Source organism: Phyllostomus discolor, chromosome 1 (assembly GCF_004126475.2).
Source record: "Phyllostomus discolor isolate MPI-MPIP mPhyDis1 chromosome 1, mPhyDis1.pri.v3, whole genome shotgun sequence".
NCBI lineage: Eukaryota > Metazoa > Chordata > Mammalia > Chiroptera > Phyllostomidae > Phyllostomus > Phyllostomus discolor.
Genome location: NC_040903.2, coordinates 81,720,367 through 81,740,604, shown reverse-complemented (window position 1 = coordinate 81,740,604; position 20,238 = coordinate 81,720,367). Strand labels below are relative to the sequence as shown.

General features: G+C 39.4%; 1 protein-coding gene across 3 annotated transcripts in view; it reads right to left on the bottom strand.

Annotated features, from left to right (window-relative positions):
• Positions 1-765: 765 nt before the first annotated feature.
• Positions 766-20,238, bottom strand: part of CFI (complement factor I) — a 44,939-nt gene continuing 25,466 nt past the window's right edge. The window contains exons 8-15 of one of the 3 annotated variants that reach the window (XM_036025352.1): positions 18,565-18,588; positions 18,388-18,408; positions 15,646-15,681; positions 13,551-13,654; positions 13,278-13,381; positions 7,046-7,323; positions 2,878-2,982; positions 766-1,448 (exon numbers count right to left, since the gene is read on the bottom strand). In XM_036025352.1, coding sequence (XP_035881245.1) covers positions 1,231-1,448; positions 2,878-2,982; positions 7,046-7,323; positions 13,278-13,381; positions 13,551-13,654; positions 15,646-15,681; positions 18,388-18,408; positions 18,565-18,588 — 890 coding nt within the window. In that variant the 3' untranslated portion in view covers positions 766-1,230. The remainder of the gene's footprint in view (positions 1,449-2,877; positions 2,983-7,045; positions 7,324-13,277; positions 13,382-13,550; positions 13,655-15,645; positions 15,682-18,387; positions 18,409-18,564; positions 18,589-20,238) is intronic. The other 2 variants (XM_036025363.1, XM_036025356.1) reach the window with 2 other exon arrangements.

Below are 20,238 nucleotides of genomic sequence, written 5' to 3'. Positions count from 1 at the left end.
TCTCTAAAAATCAATAAGTAAAAATAAATAAATAAAAGCAGCTAATGTTTATTCACTAAGTACCTTCTATGAGTCAAATGATAGGGATGCAGACAGAAGGAACACAGAGAACACAGTCTCTCTTCTCACATGTCTTACAGTATAATGGGAAGAGGCAGATAAAGAGATAAAAACAAAAACTCGTCATCACTTGTGTGATAACAAGTGCTATGGTGAGATTAAAGCAGGGGCGTGTGGCACAGAGACCTGGGTGCCTACTGTACATTGGCTCCACAGGGGAGCCCTGCGTGGATGTTGGTGCCATTTACTGAGGAGGGAGGAACAGGTTTAAGAAGGCACAGAGATTTGGGGTGGCAATGTTTCTTTCGAAATGCTATGAAATCGGTGATGTTAAGTCCAGAGTTCTAGGAAAGGTCATGGTTTGAGATAATGGATTTGAGAGTCATTAGAGTGTGGGTGGGATTTGAAGCTGAGTCTAGATGACGTCACCAGTCAAAAAGAAGTGCAAAAAGAGAGAAGTGACTAGAAGGAAGGGGATGGAGAGGGGGCTGAGACCAGCATCCAGAGAGGCAGCAGGCCAGGTGCCCTGAGGGGTTGTCTGTGAGCTTTGACACCGAGGAGGTTGGAGGTCAGTGGTTGTATTGTGTCGTCTATGGAGACAGTTAAAGAAAGTGTCAAGGAGAACTTGTGAAATGAGGAACTAGAGACAAATTTTTCGAGAACTTTTCATTCTTAAAGAAGAGAAATGAGACGAAGACTGTGAGGTCAGTTATTTCACTGTGACAGGTACTATACAGAACATTTTATTTCAATATGTAGTTTTATTTTCTCAAAATTCCAGTTTTCATTTTAAAGATGGAAAATGAGACACAGAGTAGATAATATATTGCTCACACGCAAGTAATTAGTAGGTGGTAGAATTAAGGTTGGAAAGTAGGCTTATGTGACTCCTGTGTCACTCAACTAGCTATACCTTTAGTATTCTTAATATATCACTCTACTATGAAGAGATAACCTAATCACATTTCTAATACACAAAACACGTGTGGTTGACTAAAACATTTATCTGAGGATTATACAGCAAAATTCCAATATGGCATAGACTTTACAGAGACCTTTAAAAATGTCCAGTAAAATTTGTTTTATTATTTTCTGGAGAAGTACAAATTATGCAGTGTCATTTCAATTAAAATGGAGGTGCTGAGAGAAAAAAGTAGGAAAAAGAGAGTTTTATATATTGTACTGAGAAATAAGAGACCTTCCCACATGATAGCTAATCCAGTCAAAATAATTGGCCACTTTGGTGTAAACGCCTGGGAACTCTCGTTTTCCACAGTTCTCACCCCAGCTCACAACACCCCAAACATAAGTCACATTGTTGGCATCATTACAGACTAAGGGGCCTCCAGAGTCCCCTTTACAGGCATCAATGGAACCATCATCTGTACCTGAGAAAGACAAGGGAAAAAGAGAACCACACATTTACTTGCATTTGTCAAGGCCACCATGCCACCTGCCTGCCTGCCTTCTCCATGAGTGTAACGACTTTGCTTCTCACACTTCCCTAACAGGAAGGAATAGCCGCTCTGCCTTGCAGGCCCCTGCTGGGCCCACGGAGTTATAGCGTGCAGGTTGGAAAATACTTTGTCTCCTATTCATTCTCTAAATTGAGCAAGTACTCTCTCTGCTTTCTCTACTTTATGTAGGTATATACCACGATGAGATTGCATTCTGAGAGTAGTATCAAATGCTGAGTGGGAAAGCCATAGGAATACCTAGTGCTTATTGAGTGCTTAAATGTATTACACATTCATTGCTTTAATCCTCACCACAACCCTATGAGGTAAGTATCATTATTATCCTTATTTTAAAATGAGACAAATAAAGCATAAAGAGGTTATAAATATTAACCTCTTGCCCAAGACCATACTAAGATACTAAGTGGCAGAGCCTGGACTTAGGCAGCCATACCTCACAGCTTGTCCTCTTAACTGCGATATTGCCTCCTGGTAGATTTTGTGCTATTCTTCCCTTTGTCTCTATAATCCTGAACTCCATTTTAAGATGGGAGGACACAGGAAATGGTCTATTTACTTTCTTCTCACTCTTACGATTTTCTAAGATTTTTAAATCACAGTATCCAAGCATTTACAGGATGTCAATAACTCTTTTTGTATAATACACTCCTTATACGTGGTTTCAATAAAGCGTCGTTAATGTACTACCTGACTGGTAGGCTGCCTTTGGGTCCCCACCCAAAGTAGGAGCTGCTGTGTTGTGTTAGGTAGGGGCACTGGCATTACTACGATAACTAAGGGGACAGTGGCAGGTATTGTAAGAAGTGCAACGGGACTTCCCAGGAGAGGGAATTTAATTCCAATTGTATACATTTGAAATGAGATCATTTGGGGTTTTATTTGGAAGAAGTTTGGGTTTTCAGCCCGGACATACCATTTGTCTGCAAGACTTTGGGCAAATTAGGTAACTCTCTGCACCTCAGTTTCCACATCTATTAAGATCCCCAGTTTTGCAGATAAGGAACCTTGCTCAAGGTCACATGAGTATTCGTGGGTAAAAACAAGGCTATAAACCCAGGCAGTCTGATTCCAGGGTCCGTGGTTGTAGTCACCTTGCTATACTGCTGTAAAATAGCCCAGGGAAGACTTTTCCTCTTAGTATGAGAATGAGGAAACTTGAACTAAAGGGAAGGGACTGAAGGAGTTGGATAATGCAACAGCCAGAAGGCTAAATGAAAGGGTTCTTTCACCCACCAAAGCTTAGCACCCAGAGCAAGGGTGCTAATTTGGTGGGGTGGAGGAGACACGTTTGTTAGGGAGTATGTATGAAAATGTATCAGAGAAACCATGTAGTACTTACCTGCACATTCCATTTCTTTTTCAAAGTAGCGACCTGGGTAAAACTTAGAGCAGTTAGACATTAGGCGAACTTCACCCCAACGAAGTGAATAGACTTTTGCATTATCTAAACAAAGTGAGAAAACAAATAGATATTTAGAAGTCACAAATGAGAAATCTAAATAAATACTTAGTTTCATAGTTTAGCAAACCATTGGGAAGATATAAGAACATATATATTCTTAAATACTTTTGAGGATAATTCATTAGCATGTTTAACCATACATTGCTCATATCCCCACTTTCTGTATTCGTTTTACTAAAAATGGTCAGGAGGTGCTCTGAAGTCACACTCATTTAGTCCGGAGCTGAGATGAGTGAGGTCAACTCCCGCCCTCTGATTGCCTAGTCTGTGGGGGAGTTGGGGAGGAATCAAGGATCAGGGTCTTCTCATGGAAATAGCTCCTATTTTCTTAAAGTTCCTTATTTCCTTGAAAGTGCTTGTTCAATGGAAAACAGCATTTTAATGTAAAAAGTTAAAATAAAATACAAAGCTATGGGCATGTATGCATTTTTTTGTGTCTGTGAGGAACTCCATCTTCTAAGTGATCTGAAAGTGACTGAAGAGGATTTAGGATTTCCTTTACATTTAAGTTAGAGATTTGGGACTTGGACATTTGCATCCCAGAAAAGAGAAGGATCAGGTACTGCTGCGGATCGACAGTCTGGGGAAGATGAGAAAAAACCCAAGAATACAGGGTGAGATGTCTCAGGGAGAACAGTGACTCTTTGCCCAGCTTCCCTACTCCTTTTTCCCAGCTTTCAGCAGCTCTAGTGCTCTAGGAGGGCTGGTGCGAGGCCTGGCTTCTTCCTTGCCATACGGCCCCCAGCCTCACGCTAACACACAGTAGTTGTTTAATAAAAAATGATACAATTAATCCATGCACTTGGTAATTCAATCATACACTAAACATCTTATGCCAAATGACTTACCTTCTCAATTAACCTAAAAACTACCTGGAGCCAGAGATCTCTCTGGCTTATCCTGAGAGAACAACCCCACAGAGCCTAGCCCTGTAATGAGCACACCTTATTGCGTAGGCCAAAGAGACCAAATCGTTTTCTCCATAAAACAAGACATTTTTCCTTTTCACCAAGAACTATTGATTTGGATATTTTGAGTATGTTGGCTATCTCCAGCATGGTATAACGTTGATTGTTTTCAGTTAATGTGTCAATTTGATCGTTATCAACTTCAACTGGTCTATCTGACCACGGAGCATCGTCTGGTAAGAAATCTCCAGCATAAAACTTTGCAAACCACTTTTGATACGTCCGATTAGTCACAGCACCTGCTCCATATGCTGCACAAGTCTTTTTTGCATTTCAGTTGCATTTTTACCTTTCTTAAAATAATAAAGCATAATAGCATTATACACCAAAAGTGTTGCTTATTTTCTTCCATCTTCAATATTAAAATGGCCAAACAAAAATTCACTAATTTTGATATTATTTTTTTAAATGTACACTGATATGATAGCTGTCACAATACCATTTAACAAAATTGTTTCAAATGAAGTTAAAGACAACTAAGCACTATAAGCCATCATATGGAAAAAACCAAATGAACTTTTTTTGCCATCCCAAGCTTAACTGTAGAACTAATATTCCCTTCTGGGATGCAGACAGAGACAAAAATCCACCAAAGTATATGGCAGTTCTGACATTTCTTTTTTTCTCCTTCAAGTCCTACTTCAAGTTAGTCTCAAGGTGGCTGGCTACCTTCCTAAGAGCTTTTTAAAAATTAGCAATTTATTGTTTCCCTAGCTCAGGAGAAGCCCTTTAAAATGGAAAGTTCTTGTACCAAATGAGAAATTTTTAATGACTTGGGAGATTGCTCCCTCCCCTGAACTCTTGTTTTGTATAGCTCTTCAGGCACTTGTCACATTCTGCTGTCTGATGGTAGCATCCATGCCCCATAGTTCCCAAAGGGAGTGGGGAGGAATCCGTTGAGAGCTGTTAAGTCCCTTAAGAGATGCCCCTTGTCTATCAACCTTGTTGCTTCTTCATCCCGTTTTTTGACTGGGTCCATAGTTTTAGTCGGTAAAATCCTAGCATGTTAGCATTCTTGACATATAGTAAGGGCTCAATAAAAGTGTTAAGCCATATTTGATTAATAAACAAACCAATGCATAAGAACATAGCTACCATTTATAGAAAATACATGGAATAGGAGAACCTGTTCAATGACACAATCAGCCAAATGCAAGGTGTGGAAATTTTAAAATAAAAATGACCCATTTTCTTTAATGAATATATTTAAATAGAAGAAAAGAAAAACTGTCCTAGTTTAAAAGAGATTTAAGAAAAATAGCCACCAAGTGCAACATGTGGACTTTGTTTAGATCCCAATGGAAATGATCTGATTTTAAAACTACGTTGTAAATAATTGAGGAATATTAAGCAAGTGCGGGTTATTAGATGACATTGCCAAACCACTTTCATTGTTTTGGGTATGAAAAGTAGTAAATTTTTTAAAGACCTTACCTGGTAAAGATATTTACTAGAGTATTCATAGGTGAAATTATATGATATTGGGGATTAGATTTAATATATTTGAAGAAAAAGAATGAGTGTGTTGGGAATATGCTGAATAGCTCCTGATTGTCCTGCAGAACCATTCTCCACTCTTCAATGCCCTGCTCCTTGCCCTAAGGGCCTAACTTGGATGTAGGAGATACTTCAGTAGGAATCCCTTAGTCTCTGGTTTCCAGCAGGTTTCTGATGGAAGACTCCAACAGAAGGGAAGGTGGGAAGGGGAGAAGCTAGCGAGCTTTGCGCTAGCTATAACCTTCAATTTAAGGTTACTACTTCTCTCAAAGCAGCCTGCTCTACTTAAGGCTCTTTCTCCTTCTAGTAGCTTCTCTTTCCCTTTACACATCAAATCTAGCAGAGGTCTCAGTTCTGGCACTATTTATCCTGGATTTCTGCATAGCCCTTGTGGTTCCCTACCCCACACCCACATCTTTGTAATTAATCCCTTTATAAAAAAGCCTTTCTAATTATCCCATTGAAATAGTTATTGATTCAGAGAGCTAAAACTAGAATGGTAGAATGTTGATAACTGGGACTAGGTGATGAATAAATGGGTTTATTATACTTTTACCTCTTCTTTTGGGTATATTTGTAAATGTACATAAAAGTGTGTGTGTGTGCACGCGTGTGTGTTTTACTATAAGTACATAGTGCTTTCTGGATGAATTAATTACTAATAAAATTTAATATTTTGTAAGTCTTGGGTATTCAAACATACTACAAACCTAGGTGAATTCATACATATATTTTATACTTTTCAGTGTGGCAATTATAAAGGATGCATTGGATATGAATCTATTAGATCAATTGAATGGAGTTATTTATGAAGAGAGTTTAAGAGGTCAGAAGGGAGATAAATTTCAAGACTAACTCTTCAAGATGAAAGAAAAGTATTGCTAACTTAATTCTAATCTAACCTCTCATTTAGCAGGTTTTTCTAATAATTTGTACCTAAGTGTCCACATCTTTTATTCCTATGAATGTTCATCTCAAATTGTAGAGGCTCAGAGAATGAATTCTTTACATTGTCTTTTTCTTTGTGGGACATGGGGGTGCAGGGCACGGAGAGTGGGGGAGGGAGAGGAGCGAGCAGAAGGGTAGTGCGAGCGCTGACTCAGCGGGTGCTGTGACCATCCCTTCAAAAGCCTGTTTCTCTTCCATCTAGATCTCTCCCACAAATCCCAGAGCCATGCTTTATGTCCCTGTCACTATACTTTTCCTTGGTGAACGGTTACCCCTCAACGTATGCTTCAGGATCACAGAGTATAGGTATCCTTCGAAAATCCAGGTCAGGATTGGCTACATAATTTGCAAAGGCCAATGAAAAATGAAAATGTGAGGTGGGTTTCCTGCAGAAATTATTGAGAATTTCATGATGGTGACCACAGAGCAGTAAACCAGGCTCGGGCCCCTCAGGGCCCAGCATGCTGGGCAGCTGCACAGGTCCCACACCCAGGGAGCCAGCCTGCTGGGTGTTCACTTTTCTAGATTTGATGCTATGTTCTCTCTGAGCATTAGCAGATTAAACCCTATGCATTGATATTCTGTTTATTTTCAGCCCCTAGGTTATGATTAACAAATTGTAAAACAAATACCTTTTTCTCGACCCCAGCCAGAGATGATGCATTTATCATTAGGTTGGAATAAATATGGAGACCAGGGGACACAGGCAGGGATTATGGACGGCAGCACACAGTCACGTTGCCTTGCATGTTTTTTCATCTCAATCAAAGCTATGTCGTTTTGGTAGGTGGCTCCATTGTAGTTTTCGTGGATAATAATTTTATTGACCATCTGAACAACTATCTCAGCATTAGGTTTTATCCAGTCTAACAATGACATCCATATTTGGTAACGGTGAGTTTTACTGGCTCTATTTAAAAAAAAAAGGGGAAAAGCGAAATAAAATATGTTGAGAGAAAAAAACAACTACAAATATGAACTTCTGATCCTTTATCTTTTTTTTAGTACTTTATTTTTTTGTTGTTGTTATTCTATTACAGTTGTCCCAATATTTACTCCTTTGCCCTCCTTGGCCCTACCCATACCCCACTCCCAAAACTTGATAGTCTCCCTTCTAAAGAACATTTTTAACTTTCCCAGATTTTCTTTTATTCTCACTGTCATAAAGCAGTATGATTAAGTTTACTTAAGACAGTGTTAAAGTCAGTGGGTAAGTGAAGAGAGGAATAATTCATGTAACCACTCAATATCAGGGACATAAAGAATTCTCTAACAACCAGAGACGCACACAGGTGGAATGAGTTGGCTGCCTGTGGAGTGAGAGCACCATTACTGAAGGTATTTGCAGAGACCAGGCAGAATCTAGCCAGAAATGGGGACTCAGGGTGTACACTCTCATTAATCTGCTAACCTCACAGTTTCTGAGTGAAGACTACAGCAGTTGTCATCCTGACCTTTAAATTTCATCCTAACTTTGCATTATATTTATTTACTCACAAGCCTTGGAGGCAAAAATGGGGTCTTATTAATCTATGATAGCTGTCTATGCCTAGTATTGTACTAGGCATGGAACGTAGGCACGTTCTGGCATGTACTAGTGTCATAGGCATGGAACTAGGCATGTACTAAAATATGGAACATAGTAGCTGTTTTAAAATCTGGTTGAAATGGTGAATGACTTCTGGTTAAGATGTCAGCATAGGTAAATATGACTCACCTCCTCACACAATCACATCATAATTACAACTGAACTATAAAACAACCATCATTCAGAACGGTTCGAAACTGAGATGAATGGAAGTCAGACAACTACAGAATTAAAGAAGAAACTACATCCAGACTTGTAGGAGGAGTGGGGAAGTAGAACAGGCTGGACCCATACTCAAGTGTGGGGATAAAAATCAGGAGGGATAGCTCAGGAGAGAAGAGTCCTAGCCTCATACCTAGCCACCCAGCCCAGGTTTCCAGTGCTGAAGAGAAGTTGCCATAATTTCTGGCTATAAAAACTGGTGAGGATTGAGGCAGTGGAAGACAGAAATTGCTGGACTCTCAGGCAGTTCTTCTTAAGGACCCCCACACAGACCTACTCAGACTCACTCCCACTGAGCTCTAGTGTGGGGGCAGAAGATTGAAAAGCATCAGAGATATAAAGAGAGGAACTGATTGGTATCAGGGTGAGAGCTGGGAGGCATCTTTCTCCCAGACAGAAGTACTGGTAGAGGCCATTATTCCTTTTCTGAGCTCTCTCTCTGCAGAGCCACAGAGCTGGCAGGCAGGTGCCATAGCTGAGATTCCATCATCCTAGCTCACACTGTTTGCCCCTTCTCTGATGATTCTATGAGGCCCCGCCCCACCCAATTTTCAGGCCCACCGAAGCTATTTCCAGTAGATTTTGCATATAAACGACTTGTTGTGGCTCATACTTCAGATCTTCCTGAATTCCCCCCCTGCCCAAAACACATCTGGCTTCAGTGAGCCCTGTACCTCTCATTAAGTTGCCCCATGCCTGTAACTAGCAACAAGCAGCCTTCATTCATAGTTTGGCCTCCCTTGGGTACTTCCAAGTCCAGCATAAGTAGGAGCCATCTGAAGATCGCTTTATACCTTATGCTGTGTGACCCCAGACAGAACACAGTTGGTGGTTGAACTTGGATGTGCCAATTACAATAAAGATTCAGATATGACCGGAAGGTGTATACAGCCCACTCAATTCGGTACACCTTGAGTATCCAGTTTGGGTAATAAGGGAGGCTGTGTCACTGGATCCTACAGGACACCTACATTAGGCCACTCAACCAAGCCTGGGAGATGTAGCAGCTCTACCTAATACACAAAAACAAACACAGAGAGGCTGCCACAATGAGGAGACAAAGAAGCATGGCCCAAATGAAAGAACAGAATAAAACTCCAGAAAAAGACTAAACAAAATGAGGAGAAACAATCTACTAGATGCAGAGTTCAAAACACTGCTTATAAGGATGTTCAAGGAACTTAGTAAGAACCCCAAGAGCATAAATAAGATCCATCCAGAAATGGAGGATACACTAATTTTAAAAAAGAACAATTTACAAGGAATTGACTGTACAGTGGATGAGCCAAGAATCAAAGCAGTGATTTGGAATATAAAGAGCAAAAAACAACCAATCAGAATAGCAAGAAAACAGAATAAAAAATGAGGATAGTGTAAGGAGCCTCTGGGAAAACTTTAGGCATACCAATATTCGCATCATGGGGGTGGCAGGAGGAGAAGAGAAAGGGCAAGAAATTGGAAATCTATTTGAAAAAAATAAAGAAAACTTCCCTAGCTTGGTGAAGGAAATAGACATACAAGTCCAGGGAGTGCAGAGAGTCACAAACAAGATAAACCCAAGAGGCCCACACCAAGACACATCTTAATTATAATGCCAAAGGTTAAAGACAAAGAGAGAATCTTAAAAGCAGCAAGAGAAAAGCAGTTAGTTGCCTACATGGGAGCCTCCATAAGACTGTCAGCTGATTTCTGAAAAGCAACTGCAGGCTAGAAGGGATTGGCAAGAAGTATTCAAAGTGATTAAAAGCAAGGACTTACAACCTAGATTACTCTATACAGCAAAGCTATCATTTAGAATCAAAGGACAGCTAAAGAGCTTCCCAAACAAAACAAAGCTAAAGGAATTCATCACCACAAAACCAGTATCATATGAAATGTTAAAGAATGTTCTTTGGGTAGAAGAAAATAAAAAATATGAATAATAAAATGGCAATAAATACTATCTACCAACAATTAAATCTAAAAAACAAAGTAAACAAGCAAACAGAACAGAAGCAGAATAACAGATACAGAGAATGTATTGACAGTTGGGTGGGGAGTAGAGAATGGGTGAAAAATGTGAATGGATTAAGAAGTACATATTAGTAGTTAAAGAATAGTCATAGAGACGTAAAGTATAGCATAGGAAATAGAGTAGCCAAAGAACGTATATGTATAACCCATGGACATGGACAATGGAATGGGGATTGCCTGAGGGAGTGGGGGTTGCTGGGTGAAGGGGGACAAAGGAGGAAAAACTGGATTAACTACAATAGCATAATCAATAAAATATAATTTAAAATAAAATAAAACAAAAAAGTAAATCTAAATATAGAGAAAGCAAGCAAGCAAGCAATGGTGAATGAGCCAAATGGTGAATGAGCCTGTTCTTATGCCTCACTCCATTTTGCACCAATTTTCAGCTCATGGTTTCTAGGAAATTGAGCATCTACCATCATTTTTCTCAGGTAATCACCTTAACCAGTGATGTCCTACAAGCTAATGAGGTGTTCAGGATGCCTTTATTTAATACTTAGTGTTCCAAGAATGCTGTTCTTCATATTAATTTTTATTGCTTTTTTAGGATCAGAGGTTCTGAATATTGTTGAAAGGTTAACCCTGTTTATGCATTCAGTTTACTAAAGAAATACTCAATGTGCACTTACTGCATACCAAGTACTGTTGTAGCCATTGGAGTAGAGAAATGAGCAAAATCAGAAAGAGTTTCTGCCTTCATGGAGCTCAGCATTTAGGGAAAAATGTAGCATTAAATAGATAATCACACGAATGAAGGCACGTATTCTACTGTGAAAAGTGAGAGGAATGAAAGCACATGGGTTCTAGAACATACCAAGAGGACTTCTCTGATTTATGGGAGCCAGGGAAGGGTCTCTGAGGAAGGTGGGGCAGAGAGCAGGAGGTGAAGCCTGGGGCAAGGTGAGATTGACCAAGGTAAACAGAGCTCAGGCTGTATGGGGCCTACTGAGTCATGCTGTGTTTTTGTTTAGTTTTCTTTTTTTATCCTATGAGGAATGCAAAGCCATTGAATTTTAAGCAATAAGTGATCAAAACCAGGTATGAAAATACTGCTCTTGCTGCATAGTAGAGAATGGATAGATGGGGGAGGAGGTGGGCAGAGTGAATATAGGTAGCCATTTAGGAGGCAGTTGGTATAATTCACATGAGAGGCGAAAGCAGGGTAACCACAGAGATGGAAAGTTTTGAGATTAAGTAATTAGAAAGTAAAATTGCCACCTGGAGTTGGTGATATATTTATTGCCTGGACTGTGTAGGGTTGAGGATGTGAAGTGTGATGATGCTTAGATTTCTGTCTGGTTCAACTAGATGAATGGTGTTGCCATTTGCTGAGATGGGGAGCACTGGGAAAGAACCATATTTGGGGCAAGAGGCATATCATGAGCTCACTCTTAGAGATTTTGAATTCGATGTACTTTTGATATAGCCAAGAAGTGTTGCTGGACTGTAGACAGTGATTGGAGGAGAGGTCCAGGCTGGAGATATCATTGTGTCAGCTTATGGCATTGTTTAGCATAAAGCACAGTTAACTTTAAAGAGAGAAGTAAGAAGGGAAGGGGAAACCAGGCTAAATATTGAAGAACTCCAGAATTTCACTTGAGCAATAATGCTCAGTCACATGAAGGGGAAGCTGCAAAAAAGGCAGGGAAGGTGTGGCCTCTACAGAGGATGGTGGAAAACTAGGAGAGTGTGCCTCCTAGAAGTCAAGAGAAAAGGGTCATTAAGAAGGAGGAAATTAGATTTGACTTGTTGCTCCAACCCCTGAGGATCATTATGGGCATCACCCGACATAATCAATCATTCAACATGTTTCCCATCCCTCTCAACTTTGGATCATCTGCAGACTTGTTTGGTAGGCCTTCATCTAAGTTACTGTCAGATATGTTGAACCCGATTTTATTATGGCTCTGACTGGTAGTGTAGCTTCAGCCAAGTCATGTAAGTTTTCAGTCTCAGTTTTCTTGTCTATATAATGGGAAGAGTAGTGTTTACCTCTCAGAACTGTGAGAATATTAAAACAAAATAGCATGTGTGGAAGTGCTGGGCATGGTATTTGGTCTGTAAGAGGTGCCCAATAAATGATTTTCATTCATTCTAATGATCAGAACTGAGGCCAGAATCCCAAACTCTGTCCTCCTCTGAGATGATTTTTGTTCATTCTCAACACCTTTTATCTATTTCCCTGAAGTCACTGTTATGGACTCAATTGTGTTCCCCTAAAGTTGACATGTTGAAGCCCTAATCCCAAATGTGAGTAGATGTGTTTGCAGATAGACCTTTCAAAGAGGTTTAACTAAGGTTAAATGAGGTCATAGGAGTGGAGCCCAATCCAATACAACTGGTCTCCTTATAAAACCAGAAAGAGACATCGGGAATGCAAGCACGCAGAGAAAAGGCCATGTGAGGACACAGCAAAAAAGCAGCTGTCTTCGAGCCAAAGAGAAACCACTCTTACCAATATCTTGATCTTGAATTTCCAGCCTCCAGACTATGAGAAAATAAATTTCTGTTGTTTAAACCCTGCCCTCTCCTACCTTCGTATTTACTTATGGCAGCCCTCACCAATGAATAAAGACATTTACTAAATGCCTTGCTGGCCCTGAATGAAAATTATGTTCCCCATCTGTAAGTAATTAGGAGACATCTTTTGTCATGTGCGAATGTTGAATCCAGACACACTATGCCTACTCCACTCCTTTAACTTGAAATCTCAAAACCCTGACAAAGGAGGAGATACATGTAGTTATCATCAACTTACTTTTTCACCATGCAAATGAGCCAAGTGAAGTAACTTGGTACCAACAAGCTTGGTCTGCCCTTGCCAGCTGAAATCAGCACTCTGGTCTGGGGGAACACAGTAGGTTCTAGGGGATTGGCCTCTGAAGTCCCTATTGTGAGTATCAGTGGGTATTTAGCAGTAGTAGAATGGGACTTGTCAATGACATCTCTCACACGGTTTTGTTTATCATCTGTCACAATCTCTATTACTCGTATTTAATATTTCAGGAAATCTAAAATCTACTGGAGACATTTTTTACCTGACACAGTGTGCAGCGGTCAGGATCCAGCAGCCACCAATATAAACGCCTCCACAGTTGAATTTGTCATCTTCCCTAATTGCTATCTGCCATGGGAAGTCTCCCTGTAAAGACATCTGGGTGGTCACTGCCATTCTACAAACAGGTGGCTCTAACAGATATTTCTATTGCAAGGCCCCTAGTCTCTTAGAATTACATATGCCCCCTCCCCTGTATCCTCCCAGACTCAGGCTGCTCCTGGGAAGTAAGAGGGAATTTTTCCTGTGGGTTTACCGCTCTTGCTGGTTTTCCTCCAACGACTCGTTTCCTTCGAGTAGGCACGCTGTTTTTAACTCCACAGGATAGTTTAGGGAACAATGATTTTATCCGTTTTCTTTCTTCAAGAAAAGAGATTATATTATGACTTTTAAAAAAGATTTTATTTATTTATTTTTAGAGAGAAGGAAATGGAGGGAAGAAGAGATGGAGAGAAACATCAACATGCACATTGATCGGTTGCCTCCCTCATGCTCCCAAATGGGGACCTGGCCCACCACCCAGGCATGTGCCCTGACCAGGTATCGATCCAGTGACCTTTCAGTTTGCAGGCCAAAGCTCAATCCACTGAGCCACACCATCCAGGTCTCATGATTGTGAACCCATTACCTTGTGGGCAGACACTTCTCAATTGATGTATGCCACACAAAAAGCAGTGTCACAGCTAATATGAAAGAGGCCAGATTCATCAGTGAATTATTTTGGATGCTAAACTGTACTTTCCATCTTGTTGAAAAATTAACATTAGAATTGTCTTGGTTATCTCACATTTTTCCTAAAGGTAGACTAGTGGCAGAAGGAGGCTGGCTGAAGGGTGAAACATTTATCCACTTCTGGCCAACGAGAAATAGCACAACCCCAGGCATTACTGCTGGGTCATCAGCTCAGAGTGGCAGCCTTGCGGTGGAAAACTCTTATCTTCTCATTTTCCTAGCTTTGACTTTTTAGAGGCTTTTATATGGAAATCTTTTGAATAATATTAATATTAACATCATTAACAATGATGTGCCAGGCTCCATGCTAAGTGCTTTGTCTATGGTTATCTCATTTAATCATCACATTAACCTGGAGAGATATTGTGCCAGGAATCCCTGGACAATCCCTGGTCAGTTGGCCAGAAGAGTGGGTATGTGTTTAGTCACTTGACATGCGATGATGTTTCCTTCCTCTGTGAGCGTTCGGATGTGGTACATGTGTTACTGGGGAGAAAACATGGTAGAGCTGGGCTTAAGACAAGGATCTGCAGGAGAATTCACCACAGAGAAAGAAAGCAACTGTATAAGATGCTCTCCTTATTCTCCCTGTATATTTTATCACGTCATGAAAATGTTTACAGACTCAAATGAGAAAGGAAAATTAATATCACTGTCAATTGCTTTCAGTATAGAAGGAGGTAGATCCTCAAGAGAGGGAAGTTGTGAACAAATGTGGATGAATTATTTTGGGGGGGCTCCCACCCCTCCTAAGGTTGGAGGAAGAGTGTGATGGCAAGTTTTAAATTTCTGCTTGGGCCTTTGAAAGAAGAGAGATTGTATTCATTGAGGGCTGTGAAACCAGCTTGGGTAGTATCTAAAAATTAATGTTATCTTGGATAGAAAACAAAGGGCCTTTGTTGAAAATCCTTTCTGAGGATTTGAGACCTAATTTTTTAACTCATTGCCTGATTTTTAAAAAATGTTCATTGATTTTGGGGCCTGGCAATTAGAAGAGAGTCTTGCATGTACTTCAGTTTAAAATACCCCTAAAAGAGGGAGCTATTTTATTCCCAGTTGTAGTTGAGGTTCAATTACTCACCTAAGGTTATGTGGCAAATAAATAACTGAGTTGGGGTTTAATGCAAGTCAGTCTGACCTCAAAGCTCTTATCAATTACTGTCTTCCCAGAAACTTAATACTAATATTCAATTTAGCTTCACAGCTGGACAGAGTACAGATTTTCACAGTCCTTCTATTATCACGGTTTAAAACATTGCGAAAGAACAGGTTAATTCAATTAAGTCCATTATTTTTCTATTTCAAAATGCATGTTCTGGGTCATGCTTGAAATTCTGTTGTCTTTTTACAAAACTGACCTGACAAAGCTCATTACAAATAGAAAAACTTTATGAAGGACTAGAGTATTGTTTTTCACTTAAAATTAGTCAAATGCATTAATCCATTTTAAGGCAGTTCTCAAGAAGCATTTATGCTTGTTTTTTAAAAGTGATAAGGAAAAGAAAAATGTAATGTTGTTTTTTTCTATTTAAATTGATAGAAAAGCTAATTGTTGCTTGAATCAATTAAATTCATACATGTGCACACACAGAGAATAAGAAAGAATAATGTTAACATACCTGTATCCATGTTAGCCGTCAAAATTTCTGTTTCTTCTATAATAAAACAAATTTCCAAAGTTTAAAGTTGTGTTAATAGTAAAAATTAAATCACTAAAATCAGTTAAACTTTGATAATAATTTCTTGTCTTAAAACTTGTCCTTCCTTTAAAAAGGACAATACAAACCCCCTAAAGCACATCATCTGATTCCTTTGTTTTCTGCTAGGCCATTGTGAAGGCTCCAAAGGAACCAGGCAGAATTTTGCAGGCATAAACCGGAGGTGTCTGTCGGTACAACGGAATGGTTAGGCTCATGGTGCTACAGTTTTCTGCATTTAGAACAGCCAAAATGCCAGGTTGAAGAAGAAACACTTCTCTTCCAACTCTGCACTCACAAGGTCCTTACACAGGGTAGGGAGCAGTCCCTGACCCTGAACCAAAGAGTTCTGAGCTGACATTACAAAGGCTCCTCTCCGTTTGTATGTAACAGGGCACTTCTGTCAGGGCTCATCCAAACAAGGATATCGCATTAGTTTCAGTGTCAGTCATGGTTAGTATTAGCCAGTTGGGATGCCAAAGTCAAAAGCAAAAAATAAAACAAACAGAAAAGACTCTCCTTTCTCTCTTCCTTAGATTTTGCTTGAAGATATATAGAAGGATGTTCATCTTCACTCTGCTCCCCTGGAACATTTCAGTTATGCTCAGGATCCTGATTTCTTTGAACTGGGGATTCGAAGGCAGATTCCCTCCAACCCGTGACTCTGTTTTGGATGAGGTTGCTGCCTAGAGGGCAAGGCTACCTTGTGCAGCCATCCTGAGGCTTAACCTGGACTTTCCACGTTCTTTTTTAGAAGAGACATGCATGTATCTGTTACGCCACACATGTAGGGCATTTTCTGGGCTGAGACAGGCTCTGCTTAGAGCTTTCACCAAAGCACCGTCATGACTCAAAGAAAAATCTCAAAATTCATACTAAATGCTCAAAAAAGGAAGATGGGGAAAGCCCAATGTAGCTAAGGTACGCTAGATATTGAAAGAGCAGCGCAGAGCTCTGACAGCACCAACCATAAGGAAAACAATCAGTGACTTTGATTATATAAAGATTAAAGATTTATATTCAACAAAGTTCACTATAGATAAAGTTAATAGATGACAGAATGGAAGCAAGTATAGGCAATGCTTAAATTGAAAACAGATTAATGTTTAGGACGCAAACCAGCAGGGAAGAAGACTGCAATTCCAATGTGGAATGAGGCGGAAGGTGGCAAGTGGTGGCAGCAAAGATGAAAGAAAAAGAAGAAAAAAATGCAAAAGGCTAGCATGCACATAAAGAGATTCCAAATCATTGGTTATAACAAAAATTCAAATAATTAAACAATGCCATGTCATTGGACAGTATGAGGCCAGGAAAATGAGAAAGCTGGATAATACTAAATGTTGGTGCAGTTGAGGAGAACCCTGAGGTGTGGTTGGTGAGGTAAGGACTGGACGGACGGCTCTGCCAAAGAACACGCAGGCACTGCTTAGTCAAACTAAGTAGATGCGTACCCCAAAAGCCAGCAACTCCCTGCCAGCTAGATGTCTCAGAGAAGTCTCCTACACTGCCCTAAGGAGAGGACATTCATTACAGCGTGATTGGGGGCTGAGAGCGCATTACTGAGAAAGCAGAGAGTAAGTTGTGAATAAGAACACCACGAAATATTTTACACAGCAGTTAGAAGCAACAGATTAAGTGGCCACATAACAGCATGAACAGATCTTTAAAACATAATTCTTTGTGAAAAGAAAAAAGGAAATATGAGATCTATAACAAAATGCTGTGTGAATTAAAAATGTATGATTGTAAAATAACAATACACATTGGATGAGAATGCATGCAAACAAAGAGACATACATGTTAAATCACACGAAAACGGCCGCTGTGGGGAATGGGAGTAAGGAATGGGGATAACGGAGAATAAATAACACAGGAGAGGGACCTTGTCTGGACCAGGGATGATGATATTCAATGAGCTGAGGTATATCATTAACTCATCTCTGTGCCCCTGAGGTCTGACACAGGAAGGAAGGAAGGAAGGAAGGAAGGAAGGAAGGAAGGAAGGAAGGAAGGAAGGAAGGAAGGAAGGAAAAGAGGGAGGAAAGAGGAAAAGAAATAATGAAGGCTACTGGTGGTGGTGGAAACAACAGCAACCTTGGAGGGCAAGATGACAAGAGGGGGAATACACAGAAATAATTGAGATTAGGCCCTTAGGGGTGATCTTGAGCATATAAAAGTCTCCCAGAAATTGTAAGAAACCCTGAGGGGGGACTTTGACCTTCTGATAGTCATTTAAAATGAATGACAGAGAGAAAGGTGATTCTAAAGAGCCAGATTTGGGAACTTCCAACTTACAAAGTATAAGAAAATACCTATCATGCAAAGATATATCTTTCATCTGGTAGCAGTTTGGACAGGAATTGCCTTGGTTTTGAAGGAAAAGTGAAGGAAAAGGAGAAGGGTACTTGGCAAATGTGGAATGTAAAGGAGATACCTCACTTTGGGTGGTTTCAGTTCGCAGACTGTGTACGGGGACTGAGAATGAGAATGAAGGTTGATCACACTGTGAACAAAGGCCTCTGTGCCTAAACTCATGTGAGAGCTGAGTGCATGGCAACACATGGCCATATGCCCAGGTAAGAGTTACATTGAAAATATAAGATAGCAATATCTTTGTTTTGTTTCAATTTTGTAATAGCCCAAGAAAATAATATTTTTTTTTACCTTGAGCCACATGTGACAAGCCTGAAAAAATAAGAAAAAAAAATTTACCACAGTGAAGGATAATTTTTATTTGAGGAAAATGCACACTATATCAATACATGTATTGTAAAAGTTATAACACTTAATTATTGTTTTTTATTCTGTAGTATAAATTGTCTGTTATAAAAATACATTTACCTTTCAATTTAGGGTTTCCAGCTCCTAAAAATAAAACAGAAAGCTCACTGTAGCAAAGAGATCATTTTCACTTCCATAAAATATACACAAATCATTATTATTTCAGATATAATATAACAACTTAAAGTAATATTTATAAGAACATAAAAGGGAACCACATTATGCCATCTTCCTTTGATATATATATTTTTTCTTTTATTGATTCTGGAGAGAGGGGAAGGGAGGAAGAGAAACATTGATTCGTGGCCTCTTGCATGTGTTCCAGATGGGGGCTGAACCTAAAATTCAGGCATGTGCCCTGACTGGGAATTGAACCCAAGACCTTTTGGTTTGTAGGATGACACCCAACCAGCTGAGCCACACCATCCAGAGCTCTTCCTTTGATTTTTAACACTGCATAACAAATGTCTCCTCTTCCATGTAAACACACCAATTTCACACAGCAAGGAAATAATTTTTACTTGAGATTTAAAAACAGATTTGTATTTTAGATATATTTGAACCCATGACCAACACTATACAGTTATTCAAAATTTATAACTGTTTAAGTTATATTAATAAAAGGTAGGCTTATGAAATACAAATGAAATCAAGATATACCCCAAACCTCCCTTGGTTTAGTGATTCTAATCTGTCCACTGAAAAGAGAGACCAATGAATATACTAATATACATATATTTTACATATCTACTCTCACTTGCTCTTTCTTCAGGGGGGGAAATTAGACCCATTGCAGAAAGAGAAGGGTAAGCTGAAGTAACAGAGACAATTGACTACACATATTTTTTTACATCGATTTGAGAAATTGATAAGAAAACTATACTGTGTGTTGTAGTTACTCCTTTGCAGTAGAATATTTTTTTTCTGATGAAATAACAAATTGTGTTCTTTGACTGTAAACTTAAAACTTTTGAATTAGGAAGAGAAGGAGGAAAGAGAGGGAGTGGGAAAAAAAGAGGAAGAGAAGAAACCCAAAATATTATACCAAAGAAGTGAAATCAAACTGTCTATAGCTCCTGAGAAAGACAAATACTGTATGATCTCACTTATACCTCAAATATAAAAAAAACAAACTCACAGACACAGAAATCCAGTTGGTGGTTACCAAAGGCAGGCCACAGGGACGGGGAATTGGGAGAAGGTGGTCAAAGGTACCAGATAGTTGTATCTATTTGTAACCAGTGCTAGGATAAGGAAGTGCTGGGGATGAAACACTGCTGAATGGCATGTTTGAAAGTTGTAAGAGAGTAAATCCTAAACTTTCTCGTCATAGGGGAAAAAACTTTTTTGTAACTGTGTGAGGTAACAGATGTTAATTTAGCTTATTCTAATCATTTCACAATAGTTGTGTGTAAAGTCATTATGCTGTACACCTTGAACTTATGCAGTGCTGGGTATCAATTATATCTCAGGCAAACCAGGGGGGAAACTGTTAAGCTTTACTGGCAACAGCCATGGTTTACTGTCCTTCTCTCTAAAAAAATATAGGAATTTCTTTCTCCTCTCTCTTTACAAAGAATTTAACTAAATTTAATGAATATAAAAGTATTTTGCTCAACTGCTTATATACCCTTCAAGAGAAATGATATCATTTGAAATCCTAAAAAGTATGTTTTTTTTTAAGAAGTGATATGAATGGAAAATTAAACAAAATTTCAGTGAAGTCAAAAACTT